General features: G+C 37.4%; 1 protein-coding gene across 4 annotated transcripts in view; it reads left to right on the top strand.

Moving 5' to 3' along the window:
* The window catches only part of SACS (sacsin molecular chaperone), a 75525-nt gene extending 61017 nt beyond the window's left edge, over positions 1-14508 (top strand). For all 4 annotated transcript variants that reach the window (XM_060234788.1, XM_060234786.1, XM_060234787.1 and 1 more), the window contains exon 9: positions 1277-14508. In XM_060234788.1, the coding sequence (XP_060090771.1) occupies positions 1277-12837 (11561 nt within the window). In that variant the 3' untranslated portion in view covers positions 12838-14508. The remainder of the gene's footprint in view (positions 1-1276) is intronic.
* The last annotated feature ends 2060 nt before the right edge of the window (positions 14509-16568 follow it).

The raw sequence follows: 16568 nt of genomic DNA on the forward strand, positions 1-16568 counted from the left end.
TGTATCATAGATATTTTACATGCCACTGAAACTCGGTTATATTTGACTTTCTATAGTAGCCCTTGTTTTCCAGTATATTATGAAATCATTGTTAGAGGTCTAGAATAAAATTTTTAAAGGTAAACTATGTCTTATATAAACCCATAATGGCTTAGGAACTTGTATTCCATTGCTGTAGGTGCTTTTAGGATATCTGAGATTATAGTCAGATAAGATAGATAACATATTGAGTTTGTGTATCAAAAACCCTAACACTGTTTGAATGTTGTGATGTTCTGTGCTTGGGATTTCTTAAGAGTATTTAATAACTTGGTACTGATGTTTACATCTGTTTTAGTTCGTAGGTCTGTGGGTAGGATTTTGTGTTTTATTTTTGTTTAAATCCTTATTGAACAAAAACACTCCTTTCCAATAACAACAACATTTTGCTTAAGTTACTTGATTTATTATAATAAGGGTTTATCATCTCACTCAGCCACTATATCAAATCATTCCATTTGTTTCTTATTCATTTGCAAAGCATACCCTGATAAGTTTTCAAATATTTAGTAACTATTTAATTTCATGGAAATATTGATAAAATTATATTATAGCATATTTTAATCTATTCCTTTTCATATAAATCTATTTAATTAAGTATGGGCTGTATTTCATTCTCTAATTTTCAGCACAGGAATATGTACAGATTAAATGCAGAATGGTGAAACAAAAACTATTGATACGTGTTTAAAACAGCATAGTGGTTAAGTAGGTTTCTGATGAACTAGCAGTCCTGTCATCTACTTTGCTCAAGAAAATGGATTCACTTGCTCTAGAGCAGATACAAATTGGCTATTGGGGCATATATACCAGCAACTTTTCCCTTCTCTTTCTGTAATACAGATGTGTCACACACAAAGTCAATAACTCTCCTTGATTAGAAAAGGGTAAAAGTTTTTGTCTAAACTGTTTGTCCACCTTTGTGGACTGTGCAAACTGCTAGCTTCTAGTGTGACCTGGTACTTGTTTTTCCTGGCGAGTAGAGTAAGAATGCTGTGCTTTGGTTCACAGATGCAGGGTTGAAATGCTACAATATGACCACAGTGGTTTGGCTTCTCAAGTGTACTTAATGCCATTCCACATTGTAATCCAGATAGACTAGAATATAATAACTTTTTAGCAAATGGTTACACAAAACTGAGTTTGGTGAACAGTTTTTCTTTTTGTTGTTGATTAGAATTCTTCAAAAGCATTCTTAATGTTGTTCATTTATAATTGTTTCTGTTTTTTATTTCAGCAAGACCATGCACTCAGCTGCAACTTCTGAATCCTGAACGATTTGCACGGCTTGTCAAAGAAGTTTTGAATACATTATGGCCTAACAGAGAAATCATGGTGCAGTGGTTCCCATTTTCTGAAAATCAAAATCATCCACCTATTTCATGGTTTAAAATGGTATGGAAGAATCTGTATGTACATTTTTCTGAAGACTTATCATTGTTTGATGACATGCCACTTATCCCAAAGACATTATTAGATAAAGACCAAGAAGTAATTGACCTTATTAGATTGAGAACTCCATCTCCAATTATTCTAGATGATGGATCTGAAACACAACTTCCAGAATTTTTAGCTGACATAATTGAGCAACTTGGAGGGATTGTACTTAAGGAACTGGACCCTTCCGTACAGCATCCACTTTTAAAGAAATATGTACATGCCCCATTGCCAAGTGTAGTTCTGCAAATAATGGAAAAACTTTCCTTGCAGAAATTGACAGATCATGTTGCATCACTCTCTGCATCATACAAAGATGCCCTTAGGAGCTTCCTTGCTAGTTTAACTGATGTTACTGAAAAAGAGAAAAGAATAATTCATGAGCTAGTGATATTTAGGAAAATTAAAGATTCAACTAATGAAGACATTTCTTTTACTGCATTAAAAGGTTGTAAAGTACTGCACCACACTGCCAAACTTCCACCTAACATCAAACTATCTGTGTTGCTAGTCAACAGCAGTGATGAAGCTACTATTCGTTTAGTAAATATATTGAAAATAGAGCAGCTTAAGACTACTGAGTGCATGAAATTTATTTTAGAAGATATTCAAAATGACTTTTATTCTGTTGAAGAAATAACAAAAATCATGTTGTGGTTTCTGGAAAATCTGACTTTTCTCAAAAGTGAAAACACAGAAATGTTGGATTGGCTGACCCCACTAAAATTTATTCAGGTTGCTGAGGAAAAGGTGGTATCGGCTAATGAACTTTTTGACCCTGAAGTGGAAGTATTACAAAATTTATTCTATGGTGAAGAAGACCACTGCTTTCCCCCATCTATGTTTAAAACATCTCCAGATATTCTTCATTCTTTGAGATTAATAGGATTAAAAAGTGAGAACAACTTGGAAGAGAGAGACATTTTACGTGTAGCGCATAAAATCGAAAATCTGAAGGACTGTGCAAGTACTGATCAAGATGCACTTAAAAGAAAAGCCAGAACTTTGTTAACTATTTTGAACAAAAGTTCTTCATTGCTGCATTCGTCTGAAACAAAAGCCATGCTGAAAAAAATTAAATGGATTCCAGCATGCAAGGAAAGACCTCCAAATTACCCAAATTCATTAATTTGGAAAGGTGACCATTGCAGTCTGTGTTCACCACCTGAAATGTGTGATTTATCTCAGGCAACATTAGTAGGCTCCTCAGTTCCCCTTGTAGAAAGTGTCAGATCAACCGTTGCAAAAGCACTAGGGATTTCCATCAAACCTAGCATCAAATCAGTATTAAAACATTTTAAAGTGGTAGTTGATTGGCATAGTTCCAAAAAGTTTAGTGATGAAGATTATTATCAGTTTCAGCACATCCTGCTGGAGATTTATGGATTTATGAATGATCACCTAGATGAGGGTAAAGAAGGATTTAAAGCCTTGAAATTTCCCTGGGTCTGGACAGGTAAAACATTTTGTTTACTTTCTCAAGCAATCATAAAATCAGCATATGATCTTGACCTCCAGCCGTATTTACATAATGTTCCAAAAACTATGGCTAAATTTCATCAGTTATTCAAATGCTGTGGGTCAATTGAGCAGCTGACTCCAGACCATGTCTCCATGGTCATTCAGAAAATATATCTGAAAAGTGAATACTCACTCACTGAAGAAGAGAGTAAACAAAATCTTCATATTATGTTGAATATTATTAGGTGGTTGTATAGCTGCCAGATTCCTGCAAGTTTAAATACACCTGTTCCTCTATATTCTAGCAAAAAACCATACAGACTTGCAATGAAGCCAATTCATGAGTGTTGTTACTGTGATATCAAGGTTGATGATTTAAATGATTTGCTTGAAGATGCTGTTGAACCAATAATTCTGGTTCATGAAGACATCCCCATGAAAACTGCAGAATGGTTGAATGTGCCATGTCTCAGTACCAGGTTGATTAATCCAGAAAATATGGGGTTTGAACAATCTGGACAAAGAGAACCCCTAACTGTAAGAATTAAAAACATTTTGGAGGAATACCCTTCTGTATCAGATATCTTCAAAGAACTGCTTCAGAATGCTGATGATGCTAGTGCAACTGAATGTAACTTTTTAATAGACATGAGGCGAAATAATGACATAAGAGAAAATCTTTTGGATCCAGGAATGGCAGTTTGTCATGGACCAGCTCTGTGGTCTTTCAACAACTCTGAATTTTCTGACTCCGACTTTCTAAATATAACTCGATTAGGAGAGTCTCTAAAAAGAGCAGAGGTTGATAAAGTTGGAAAGTTTGGGTTGGGTTTTAATTCTGTTTATCATATCACTGATATCCCCATCATTTTGAGCAGAGAATTTATGATCATGTTTGACCCCAATATCAACCACCTCAGTAAACATATAAGAGATAAGTCTAATCCTGGGATCAAGATTAACTGGAGTAAGCAGCAGAAAAGACTTAGAAAGTTCCCTAATCAGTTTAAACCATTCATAGGTGTGTTTGGTTGTCAACTTCCATTGACTGTGGAGGCACCTTACAGTTACAAAGGGACACTTTTCAGACTTTCTTTTAGAACTCAACAGGAGGCTAAAGTAAGTGAAGTCAGCACTACTTGCTACAATACTGCAGACATCTATTCTCTTGTGGATGAGTTTAGTATTTGTGGCCACAGACTGGTACTCTTTACTCAGAGTGTAAACTCCATGGTTTTGAAGTATTTGAAAACAGAAGAAACTAACCCAGGTACTGCACAAGATACTGTGACTATTAGAAAAAATGTATGTTTGTCCGAAGCAGTAACTACCCCTGTAATAAGTGTTCTAAAGGAAGCTGCTAAACTCATGAAAACATGCAGTAGTAGTATGAGAAAGCTTCCTACAGAGTCACCAAAGTCCTCATGCATATTGCAAATAATAGTGGAAGAGTTTCATCATGTGTTTAGGCGGATTGCTGACTTGCATTCTCCAGTTTTTAGGGGGTCAGAAGATGAAACACCTTCTTTTTTAGAAATGGCTAAATCTGGGCAGACAAAAAGACCTGCTGATGAACTGCCACAAAAAACAGTAGACACTACAACATGGCTTATATGTTCTTGCATGGACACTGGGGAAGCCTTAAAATTCTCACTACATGAAAGTGGACGACGGCTAGGACTTGTCCCTTGTGGTTCTGTAGGGGTTATGTTATGTGAAACTCAGGATCAAAAATGGACTGTGAAGCCCAATTGCAGCAATTTAGGAGAAGTATTCTGCTATCTACCTCTCCGAATCAAAACTGGTCTACCTGTTCACATTAATGGTTCTTTTGCAGTTACATCAAATCGAAAAGAAATATGGAAAACTGACACAAAAGGCAGATGGAACACAGTGTTCATGCGGCATGTCATTGTGAAAGCATATTTGGAAAATCTTGTGGTTTTACGCAACATGGCAGTATGTGGAGAACTAGAGAATTACAGTTACTGTGCAGTGTGGCCTGATCCTGACTTAGTGCATGATGATTTTTCAGTTATATGTCAAGGATTTTATGAAGAAATAGCTCACACAAAAGGCAAAGAAGGAATCCAAGTTTTTTCTGATGGTTCTTCTTGGGTGTCCATGAAGAATGTAAGATTTTTGGATGACTCACTGTTGAAACGTCCAGACATTGGAGCAGCAGCCTTCAAGATTTTTCTGAAATACCTTAAAAAAACTGGCTCAAAAAATCTTTGTGCTGTAGACCTTCCTTCATGGGTCAAAGCAGGCTTTGAAGAAGCTGGATGTAAACAAGTATTACTAGAGAATACTTTTTCAGAGAGACAGTTCTTTTCTGAAGTGTTTTTCCCAAATATTGAAGAAATTGAAGCAGAACTCCGTGATCCTTTAATGCAGTATGTTCTAAGTGAAAAGATTGTTGAATTCTCAGAAATTTTGTCTGTTACTCCATGTATTCCTTGTTCTTTAACCGAACATCCTTTGGTGGAACCTTCAAGATTGATCCATCCTGAAGGTCGAGTTGCAAAATTGTATTATAAAGAAGATGGACGATTTCCCCATGGCACCAATCAGGATTACCTAAATCCAGTAATTTTGGTCAAATTAGTTCAATTAGGCATGGTAAAAGATGATATTTCATGGGAAGACCTGGTTGAACGTGCAGAGTCAGTAGCAGCCATCAATATGACTGATCATGCTTCGGCATGTCTCAGAAGCAGTATAATATTAAATCTAATAGATGAAAAACTTAAATACAGAGATCCTAGAGCTAAAGAATTTGCTGAAAAATTTCAAATGATCAATTTTCTTCCTTTTCTGACAAAACCAGCAGGCTTCTCATTGCACTGGAAGGGTAGTGATTTTGAATCTGAAACAATGTTTTCAGCTATGGACCTTTTCACAGTTGATCACCAAGATATAATTTGTCTCTTAAAACCAATTCTTAATGAAAACTCCCATTCCTTTAAAGGTTGTGGGAACATTCCTTTGGCTGTCAGAGAGTTTTTAGGTTTGTTGAAGAAACCAACTGTTACTATGGTCATAAATCAATTGAAAGAAGTTGCAAAGTCCTTTGATGGCATTACTTTGTATCAGGAAAATATTACCAATGGCTGCTACAAATATCTCCATGAAGCGCTGCTACAGAATGAAACAGCAAAAGCTACCATCATTGAGGAACTGAAGAACTGTAGTTTCATTCTTGTTGAAAATGGTTATGTTGACCCCACAAAAGTGTCTTTTCATCTGAATTTTGAGGCAGCACCATATCTCCATCAGCTGTCTAATAAATATAGAAATAGTTTTCGTGAGCTTTTTGAAAGTGTAGGTGTACATAATGCTTTTACAGTAGAAGATTTTGCTCAGGTTCTTGAATCAGTCAATCAGGAAAGGGAAAATAAACCGCTGCTGGAAGAACATTTTCAGCTTTGTAGGAGAATCATCAGTGAAGGAATATGGAGTCTCATTAGAGAAAAAAAGCAAGGATTCTGTGAAAAAAAGTATGGCAAAATTTTGTTACCGGATACTCATCTTGCTCTTCTGCCTGCTGATTCTCTGTGTTATAATGATTGTCCTTGGATAAAAGTGAAAGACACAACTGTAAAATACTGCCATGCTGATATTCCTAGAGAAGTAGCTGTGAAGCTTGGTGCTATACCCAAGCGACATAAAGCATTAGAAAGATATGCATCCAATATCTGCTTCACGACTCTTGGGACTGAGTTTGGACAGAAAGAAAAACTAACAGGCAGAATTAAAAGTATTCTTAATGCATATCCATCAGAGAAAGAAATGCTGAAAGAGCTTCTTCAGAATGCAGATGATGCAAAAGCTACGGAAGTCTGCTTTGTGTTTGACTCTCGACAACATCCTGTTGATCGAATATTTGATGAAAAATGGGCACCACTTCAAGGACCTGCACTGTGTGTCTACAACAATCAGCCTTTTACAGAAGATGACATCAGAGGGATTCAGAACCTTGGGAAAGGCACTAAAGAAGGCAACCCATGTAAAACTGGTCAGTACGGCATAGGATTCAATTCTGTGTATCACATAACAGACTGTCCTTCATTCATTTCTGGTAATGATATACTTTGTATTTTTGACCCTCATGCTCGATATGCACCAGGTGCAACATCAATTAGTCCTGGACGCATGTTTAGAGACCTGGACAGTGATTTCAGAACACAGTTTTCAGATGTTCTGGATCTTTATTTAGGTGATCACTTTAAACTAGACAACTGCACTATGTTTAGGTTTCCACTTCGAAATGGAGAAATGGCAAAAGTTTCAGAAATCTCCTCAGTGCCATGTTCAGACAGAATGGTGCAAAACCTTCTTGATAAGCTGCGCACAGATGGAGCAGAATTGTTGATGTTTTTGAATCATATGGAAAAAATTTCTATTTGTGAAATAGAGAAAACAACAGGAGCGCTTAATGTTCTGTATTCTGTAACCGGCAAAATAACTGATGGAGATAGGCTGAAACGGAAGCAGTTCCATGCTTCTGTTATTGACAGTGTAACTAAGAAGAAACAGCTCAATGAGATACCAGTGCAACAAATAACTTACACCATGGATACTGAAGACTCCGAAGGAAATCTTACAACTTGGTTAATTTGCAACAGGTCAGGCTTTTCAGCCATGGAAAAAGTGTCCAAGAGTGTCATATCAGCTCACAAGAATGAGGACATTACTCTTTTTCCACGAGGGGGAGTTGCAGCCTGCATTACCCATAACTACAAAAAACCACACAGAGCATTTTGTTTCTTACCTTTGTCTTTAGAAACTGGATTACCATTTCATGTCAATGGGCATTTTGCTCTGGATTCTGCCCGAAGAAATCTGTGGCGTGATGATAATGGAGTTGGAGTACGAAGTGACTGGAATAACAGTCTAATGACAGCACTGATCGCGCCAGCCTATGTTGAACTTCTGATTCAGCTGAAAAAGCGTTACTTTCAAGGCACTGATCCAACAGTGTCCATACTACAAAACACATCTATGCATGTTGTGAAAGACACTTTGAAAAAGTTTCTCTCTTTCTTTCCAGTTAACAGACTCGATCTGCAGCCTGATTGGTATTGCTTAGTGAAAGCAGTTTACAGCTGCATCCATGAAGAGTCAAAACGTCTCTTACCTGTTGTGCGAGCTCCAAACATTGATGGCTCTGATTTGCATTCAGCAGTTATTATTACTTGGATTACTATGACTACCTCAAACAAAGCTAGGCCTTTCTTTGACAATTTGTTACAAGATGAGTTGCAGCACCTAAAAAATGTAGAGTACAACATTACAACACGCAAAACAGTAGCAGAAAATGTGTACAGGCTCAAACATCTACTTTTAGAAATTGGTTTCAACTTGATATACAGCTGTGAGGAAACTGCAAATCTTTTCCACTGTCTTGTGGATGCAGACATTCCTGTGAGCTACGTGACTCCTGTTGACGTTCGATCATTTTTGATGACATTTTCCTCTCCAGATTCTAATTGCCACATTGGAAAACTGCCTTGTCGTCTTCAGCAAACAAACTTAAAACTTTTCCACAGTCTAAAACTTCTTGTGGACTATTGTTTTAAAGATGCAGAAGAAGATGAAATCAACGTTGAAGGACTACCTCTGCTCATTACACTTGACAGTGTGTTGCAGGTTTTTGACTCAAAGAGGCCAAAGTTTTTAACAACCTATCATGAACTGATACCTTCTCGTAAAGATTTGTTTATGAACACACTTTATTTGCGATACAACAATATTTTGCTTAAATGCAATGTAGCAAAAGTCTTTGATATCACCAGCTTTTCTGATTTGTTGCCATCTGTGTTGCCAAGAGAATACAAGGCCAGAGGATGTATGAGATGGAAAGAGAACTTTGCAAGTGAATCCTGGCTTAAGAACACATGGCATTTTATTAGTGAATCTGTAAGTACCAAAGATGACCAGGAAGATGCAAAAACAACATTTGATGATGTCGTTGATACTTTGAAAGACTGGGCATTGCTTCCAGGTACAAAATTCACCGTCTCCTCGAATCAGCTTGTTGTACCAGACTGTGATGTCTTGCTTCCTCTCAGCCTTATGCACATATCACTGTTCCCAAATTCTCAGACTGATAAAGTTTTTCATGCTTTAATGAAAACTGGTTGTATTCAGCTTGCCTTGAACAAAATCTGCTCCAAGGATAGCGCACTAGTCCCATTATTGTCAGGACATACAGCAAATATAGATAACCCTTCGAGCATTTTAAGAGCTATACATTACATGGTTCAGACTTCAACATTCAAGACTGAAAAATTAGCTGAAAGTGACTTTGAGGCTCTCTTGATGTATTTTAATTGCAATCTAAATCATTTGACATCTCAGGATGACATTAAAATTTTGAGGTCCCTTCCATGCTATAAATCTATCAGTGGACGATACATAAGTATTTCAAAAAGTGGAGCATGTTATGTACTCACAAGAAGTATCCCTTCGGTTGAAGTGGATAGATGGACACAGTCAACTTCTTCTGCCTTTCTTGAAGAGAAAATCCATTTAAGTGACTTGTACAATGTGCTTGGGTGTGTTTCAGTAGATGATCTTGAAGTTTATTTGAAGCACCTTTTACCAAAGATTGAAAGTCTCTCTTATGATGCAAAACTGGAACATCTTATTTACTTGAAGAACAGGCTCTCCAGCATTGAAGAATCAACTGAAATTAAAGAACAGCTATTTGAAAAGTTAGAGAGCTTTTTGATCATTCATGATGCTTCTAATAGACTAAAACCTGCAAAGAATTTTTATGACAGGACTGTGAGAGTGTTTGAAGTTATGCTCCCTGAAAAACTCTTTATACCACAAGATTTTTTTAAAAAACTGGAACAGCTCACAAAACCCAAGAATCGTGCTGCATTCCTTACATCATGGGTAACATTTCTTCGAAAAATGGGACTAAAATATGTTATTTCCCAACAGCAGGTATTGCAGTTTGCTAAAGAAATCAGTATGAGAGCTAACACAGAAAACTGGACTAAGGATACACTGCAGAATACTGTGGATGTACTACTTCATCATATATTTCAAGAAAGAATGGACTTATTCTCTGGAAACTTTCTTAAGGAATTATCTTTAATTGCATTCTTGTGTCCAGAACGTGCTCCTGCAGAAATTGTCAGATTCCATCCCCAGTATCAAGAGGTTAATGGAACACTTCCTCTCATAAAATTTAGTGGAGCCCAGGTGAACCCTAAATTCAAACAGACTGATGTTTTGCAGCTTTTGTGGACTTCATGTCCTATTCTTCCAGAAAAAGCAACACCTTTAACTATCAAAGAACAAGAAGGAAGCAGTCTGGGTCCACAAGAACAACTTGAGCAGGTTTTGACTATGCTTAATGTTAACTTGGATCCCCCTTTGGACAAAGTTATAAATAATTGTAGAAATATATGCAATATAACAACATTAGATGAGGAGATGGTAAAAACAAGGGTTAAGGTTCTAAGAAGCATTTATGAATATCTCAGTACAGAGAAAAAGGAATTCCGATTTCAGCTTCGAGGGGTTGCTTTTGTGATGGTTGAAGAAGGTTGGAAGTTGTTGAAACCTGAGGAAGTAGTAATAAATCTTGAGTATGAGTCTGATTTTAAGCCTTACCTTTATAAGCTTCCATTAGAACTTGGTACCTTCCACCAGCTATTTAAACACTTAGGCACTGAAGATGTCATTTCAACAAAGCAATATGTGGAGGTTCTGAGTCGTATATTCAAGAATTCTGAGGGAAAACAGCTTGATCCTAATGAAATGCGTACCGTTAAGCGGGTTGTTTCTGGCCTGTTCAAAAGCCTTCAAAATGATTCTGTTAAGGTTAGAAATGACTTGGAAAATGTGCGAGATCTGGCTCTTTACCTTCCTAGTCAAGATGGTAGATTGGTGAAATCAAGCATCTTAGTTTTTGATGATGCACCACATTACAAAAGTAGAATTCAAGGAAACATTGGTGTGCAAATGCTGGTTGATCTTAGCCAGTGTTACTTGGGAAAAGACCATGGTTTTCACACTAAACTGATAATGCTGTTTCCTCAGAAGCTGCGCCCTCGTCTTCTTAGCAGTATTCTTGAAGAGCAATTGGATGAAGAGTCACCCAAAATCTGTCAGTTTGGAGCACTTTGTTCTCTTCAGGGAAGGCTCCAGTTATTGTTATCTTCTGAACAGTTCATTACAGGACTTATTAGAATTATGAAACATGAAAATGACAATGCGTTCTTAGCCAATGAAGAGAAAGCCATAAGACTTTGCAAAGCCTTACGGGAAGGCTTGAAAGTTTCCTGTTTTGAGAAGCTACAAACAACGCTAAGGGTTAAAGGTTTTGCTCCTATTCCTCACAGCAGAAGTGAAACATTTGCATTTTTAAAGAGATATGGAAATGCAGTAATATTGCTTTATATACAGCACTCTGACAGTAAAGACATCAATTTCCTTCTAGCATTAGCAATGACCTTGAAATCTGCAACTGATAATCTGATCTCTGATACTTCCTATTTAATAGCCATGTTAGGCTGCAATGATATTTACAGAATTAGTGAAAAGCTTGACAGTTTAGGGGTAAAGTATGACTCTTCAGAACCATCAAAACTTGAACTACCCATGCCTGGGACTCCTATACCATCTGAAATCCACTATACACTTCTTATGGATCCAATGAATGTTTTTTATCCAGGCGAATATGTTGGCTATCTTGTTGATGCTGAAGGAGGTGATATATATGGATCATACCATCCAACCTATACTTATGCTATCATTGTACAAGAAGTAGAAAGGGAGGATGATGAAAATTCCAGTTTCCTAGGCAAGATTTATCAGATTGACATTGGGTACAGTGAGTACAAGATAGTAAGTTCACTTGATTTGTACAAATTTTCGAGACCTGATGAGAGTTCTCAAAGCAGGGATAGTGCACCATCTACACCCACAAGTCCTACAGAATTTCCAGCACATGGACCAAGGACAATTCCTCCTCTCTTCCCTGGAAGGGAAAGTCACAAAACATCATCATCTAAACATCATTCTCCCAAAAAAATCAAAGCAAATTCTCTTTCAGAGATTTTAAGAGAAGTTACATCAGTGGTGGAACAAGCTTGGAAGTTACCAGAATCTGAAAGAAAGAAGATCATTAGAAGGCTCTATCTTAAATGGCATCCGGACAAGAATGCAGAGAACCTTGATATAGCCAATGAAGTTTTCAAACATTTACAAAATGAAATCAACAGGCTAGAAAAGCAGGCCTTTATAGACCAAAATGCAGATAGAGCATCCAGACGAACGTTCTCATCTTCAGCTTCACGATTTCAGTCAGACAAATTTTCATTTCAGAGATTTTATACTTCTTGGAATCAGGAAGCTACAAGCCATAAATCTGAAAGGCAACATTCTAAAGAAAAACATCCATCTTCTACAGGCTCATCTTACTCTCAACGATTTTTTGTGCCACCCACATTTAAGTCAGTGGGAAATCCAGTTGAGGCACGTAGGTGGTTGAGGCAAGCCAGAGCAAACTTCTCCGCTGCAAGAAATGATCTTCATAAAAATGCTAATGAATGGGTATGCTTCAAATGTTATTTGTCTACCAAATTAGCCTTGATTGCTGCAGATTATGCAGTAAGGGGCAAGTCAGATAAAGATGTGAAACCAACTGCACTTGCACAGAAGATTGAGGAGTATAGTCAACAGCTTGAAGGTCTTACAAATGATGTTCATACGCTGGAAGCATATGGAGTGGATAGCTTAAAGACACGTTATCCAGACCTCCTCCCTTTCCCACAGATTCCAAATGACAGGTTCACTTCTGAAGTTGCTATGAGGGTGATGGAGTGTACAGCATGTATTATAATAAAACTTGAAAACTTTATTCAACAAAAGGTATGAGAGACATGGGTACAGACATGGTGTTCTCAGATGTGCATGCCATGCCTCCAGCCATAGTTTTTTACAGCTGCTTTAGAGAGGCATGTTACTGTAGGTGTGCCTCTGTGTGATGAGGAGCAGAAGCTATTGTCAAATGTGTAGAGAATACCACAGAGATTGATGTGGTAAGTGCATGTCCTGAGTTCACTTTTGCTAGAAAGAGCTACATACTAAATGTAATGGGAAAATGTGATTTACATGTGCAGTTACTGTACTTCGGAGACTATACATTATTAAAGCAGCTTATAAATATAGTGCAGATGGTACTGAGGGCCAAATTAGATGTTCAGTGGTAGACCTGTGTTGGAAACCTGAGTCACCACTGAACAGCTGCGGAGTGACAGATGGAGGGCACGATTTGCAGTTGAGAACCAGAAAAGGATTATTTAAACTTCCCCTGGCCTACAATTTTTGTCCCTTCCATTAATTGCTTTTCCTTGTGATGCAGCAAATGTATGTTTGGGAGTGTAGTGGGAGAAAAGAGGCTGACAGAAGAGGGCCAGCTGTGCAGAATGGGAGGCAGGGAAAGGGCTGTCAACCCCCCCCCCCCAATCACCTGATGTTTTTCCACTGCAAATCAGGTTCCATTCCATTTAGGTGACATTCCAGATCTCCCACTGAACATCCAGTTCAGTCCTGAGATACAAACAACATATAGCTAATTTTAAAAAGAAACTGAGCCTATCACAAGCAAAACTGTAGACACGTATTTATATTTTCTGCAGGGAGAATGAGCTATTGAAAACTGGTTGTATACACAAGACAGTAATAAAATTCACAGGACTGAACTGCACTTTATATAACCAAAGCTTAGGATGATGGTTGATTAAATCTGTTTTGTGTGTGTGTGTGTATACATATATATTTCCTTGCTTGTATCTAATCAGTTTTATGTTTCCAAATGGCTTCAGTTTTTTTCCAATGCATTAATGTAAGATGGGGTACATTATCTTTAAAAAGTTCAGAGATCTTTGGAAGCAGAGAACAGAACATTCTGGATTCATTTGTTTGCTGTGAACATTCATTTCACTCAAAATATTTTCTGCTGGAGCTGAAAATAAGTTTGCTGTAGCATTACACCAAAGGCTAAGGGAACTTTGACACAGCGCAGTATCTTAATCCTCAAAGTTAAGTTCAGTACATGACTTGCTTTCCGTGTAGTCTACCTTGCATTTTTGTGTCATATCTCCATTTGTTTAACGTCTACTAAACATTTTTGTTTCATGATATTTACATGTGTATTGCTTAGAAATGTCCTTTATTTCCTGTAGATTTTTGAAATTGCACACCAAAAGTCATTTTTTAGAAGCTTCCATGCTTCATTGTTTTGTATTTTTTTTGGTCTCTGTTTTTTTCATGAGCCAGTGCTGGAAATGGTATAAATTGGTAAAGCATTTTTGGTATACTGTGGGATAACTTTTTAAAAACTTATTATTATGTATTAAATGGTGCTGCAATGTTAAGGTTTTTTTTTAATTTTGTCTCACTCTGTGGCACATGAAATGTCTGACATTTAGTTCATATACTTTATTTTATAAATTGTAATACTTTTTGATAATGCCATGTAAATTATTCAGTATTTGTAAAAAAAAAATCATGAAAACTTATGAAATAAATCTGCTGCATTTAGAATTATGTCCCATTATTACTTGCCAAAATGATTTGATTAGTATACTGCAACTATAATTTCATTTAGAGTCTGTAAAACAAAAAAGGAACAAAAAGATAACACAGAAGTTGCAACCAGAATTATTGCAACAAGGAAAAATTATTGAGAAAAGCTCTTCTATTTAAATGTAAAGAATAAAGAGTTGACAGTGGGGGAAAAAACCAACAAATTCTAGGTGTTAAAATCTTTATTACTTCATAAAACCCATGTTGTTTCTGCTGCTAAGCGCCATAAATTAATTTTATAACAAACACAAAGCGCTTATCAGACTAGTAATTTTTAAGCAAGGCCTCTTGCAACAGTGATGTGAGGTAACAGTCGTCTTTGTGTTTAGCCCCTTGAAGAGAATATCTGCTGTATCTACCTATAGAAGGTGTATTCAGTCCTCCGGTTGGAAGTGATAGTTAAGTACATTGTATTTTATTTGCCATTATACACAGCTGGCTGAAAACCAGAAAGATAAGGAGTTCCATTATGCTCTTTGACAGGAATAACTAATCCTGTGGGCACTTCTGGAATTTTGAGGGCAGGGAAAGAGCTCCACCATAAAGTGTCTGCAATCAGAATGGCTGGCATTGCAAATATTGGGAGGTTATAAGTAAAGCAATCCTCTATGATGGCAGCAGCAGTTTCTGGGTGGGTGTTTCCTCTGGATGCAAAGGTGATGCCTCCTGTGTTCTTCTGAAGCAGCTCCTACTCCAGTGAGGTGAACAATAGCCAGGACAGGCTTGGGGGAGGGGAACAAATGGGCAGCAGGAAATCCATCTGCAGTTGCCATGGTGCCTAAGGTTACCATATAGTGGATCACTGTTTTATGCAGTTCCCATCTACTTCTCTCAGCTGCATATTTGAGAGAGGATGGTTCATGTCTTTTATTCATTTTCTAAGGGCTCAGAGATAACTGTCTTAAGAAAATAAGAGTCCTGCTGGATTGGACCAGTGGTTCTATCTAGTCCAGTATCCAGTTAATCCCAGTGGCTAACCAGTTGTCCTGGAGAACCAAGAAACATCACAGATGCCAAGCCCTCCCCTCCTGTACCTATTGCCCATCAATTTCATTGTGTGTCCCTGAGTTCTGCTATTATGGGGAGAGGAAGGAAAAGATCTCTCTAAACCTCTATTATGTTCTCACTTAGACATCATTTCCCTGTTTAGCCTTTACTTGTAGGAATGGTGCTCCAATTCCTTGATCATCTTGATTGCCTTCTGTTTTAGTATCCTTGTTGAGATACAGCAACCAAAGTACATAGTATTCTAAAATGGGTGCAACATAGCTCTGTATAAGGTTATAACAATATCTGATGTTTGATTCTCAGTTCCTTTCCTAATGATCCTGTTTCACTGAGACTTTCATCATTCTATCCACTATATTTTAAAGATCTCTTTTAATGTTGGTCTTAATGAATTCTGTATCCCACCAGGGTATATTTAAAGTAAGCCCCCCATATACATTATGTTACACTTAGCAACATTGAACTTTATTATCCATGTTGTTGCCCCACATCCAATTTAGATAGATCCCTCTGTAGCTCTTCACAATTTCCCTTGGTTTTTACCATCCTGAATAATTTGGTATCATTTGACCACTACACTGCTCACCCTCAACACCTATCCTTGTGGAGCCAGTTGCTTGCTTCCCTTCATTGCAAGAACTACCCATGTTTTCCTGTTTAACCAATTTTTAATCCATAAGCGGACCTTTCCTTTTATCACCTGACTGTTAAACTAACTCAGGTGCCTTTGGTGATGAGGTACCCTTGTCAAAAGCTTGCTGGACTTGGTGAGAGATGTAAATGTGATCTCATTGATTGGGAACAGTGACTATAATGCTATTAAGTTTAACATTCATGTAAATAGGGAGTTGCCCCCGAAGACCAACACAACCATATTTAACTTTAGAAGCGGTAGCTTATCTCAAATGAGGGGGCTTGTGAAGAAGAAACAAAGATACAGTAAGGATGGTCATATCCCCTTTAGGAAGCTTGAAGACTAATTAAAACTACATTCCTAGAGGCTCAGATAA

Source organism: Heteronotia binoei, chromosome 3 (assembly GCF_032191835.1).
Source record: "Heteronotia binoei isolate CCM8104 ecotype False Entrance Well chromosome 3, APGP_CSIRO_Hbin_v1, whole genome shotgun sequence".
In the NCBI taxonomy this organism is placed as follows: domain Eukaryota; kingdom Metazoa; phylum Chordata; class Lepidosauria; order Squamata; family Gekkonidae; genus Heteronotia; species Heteronotia binoei.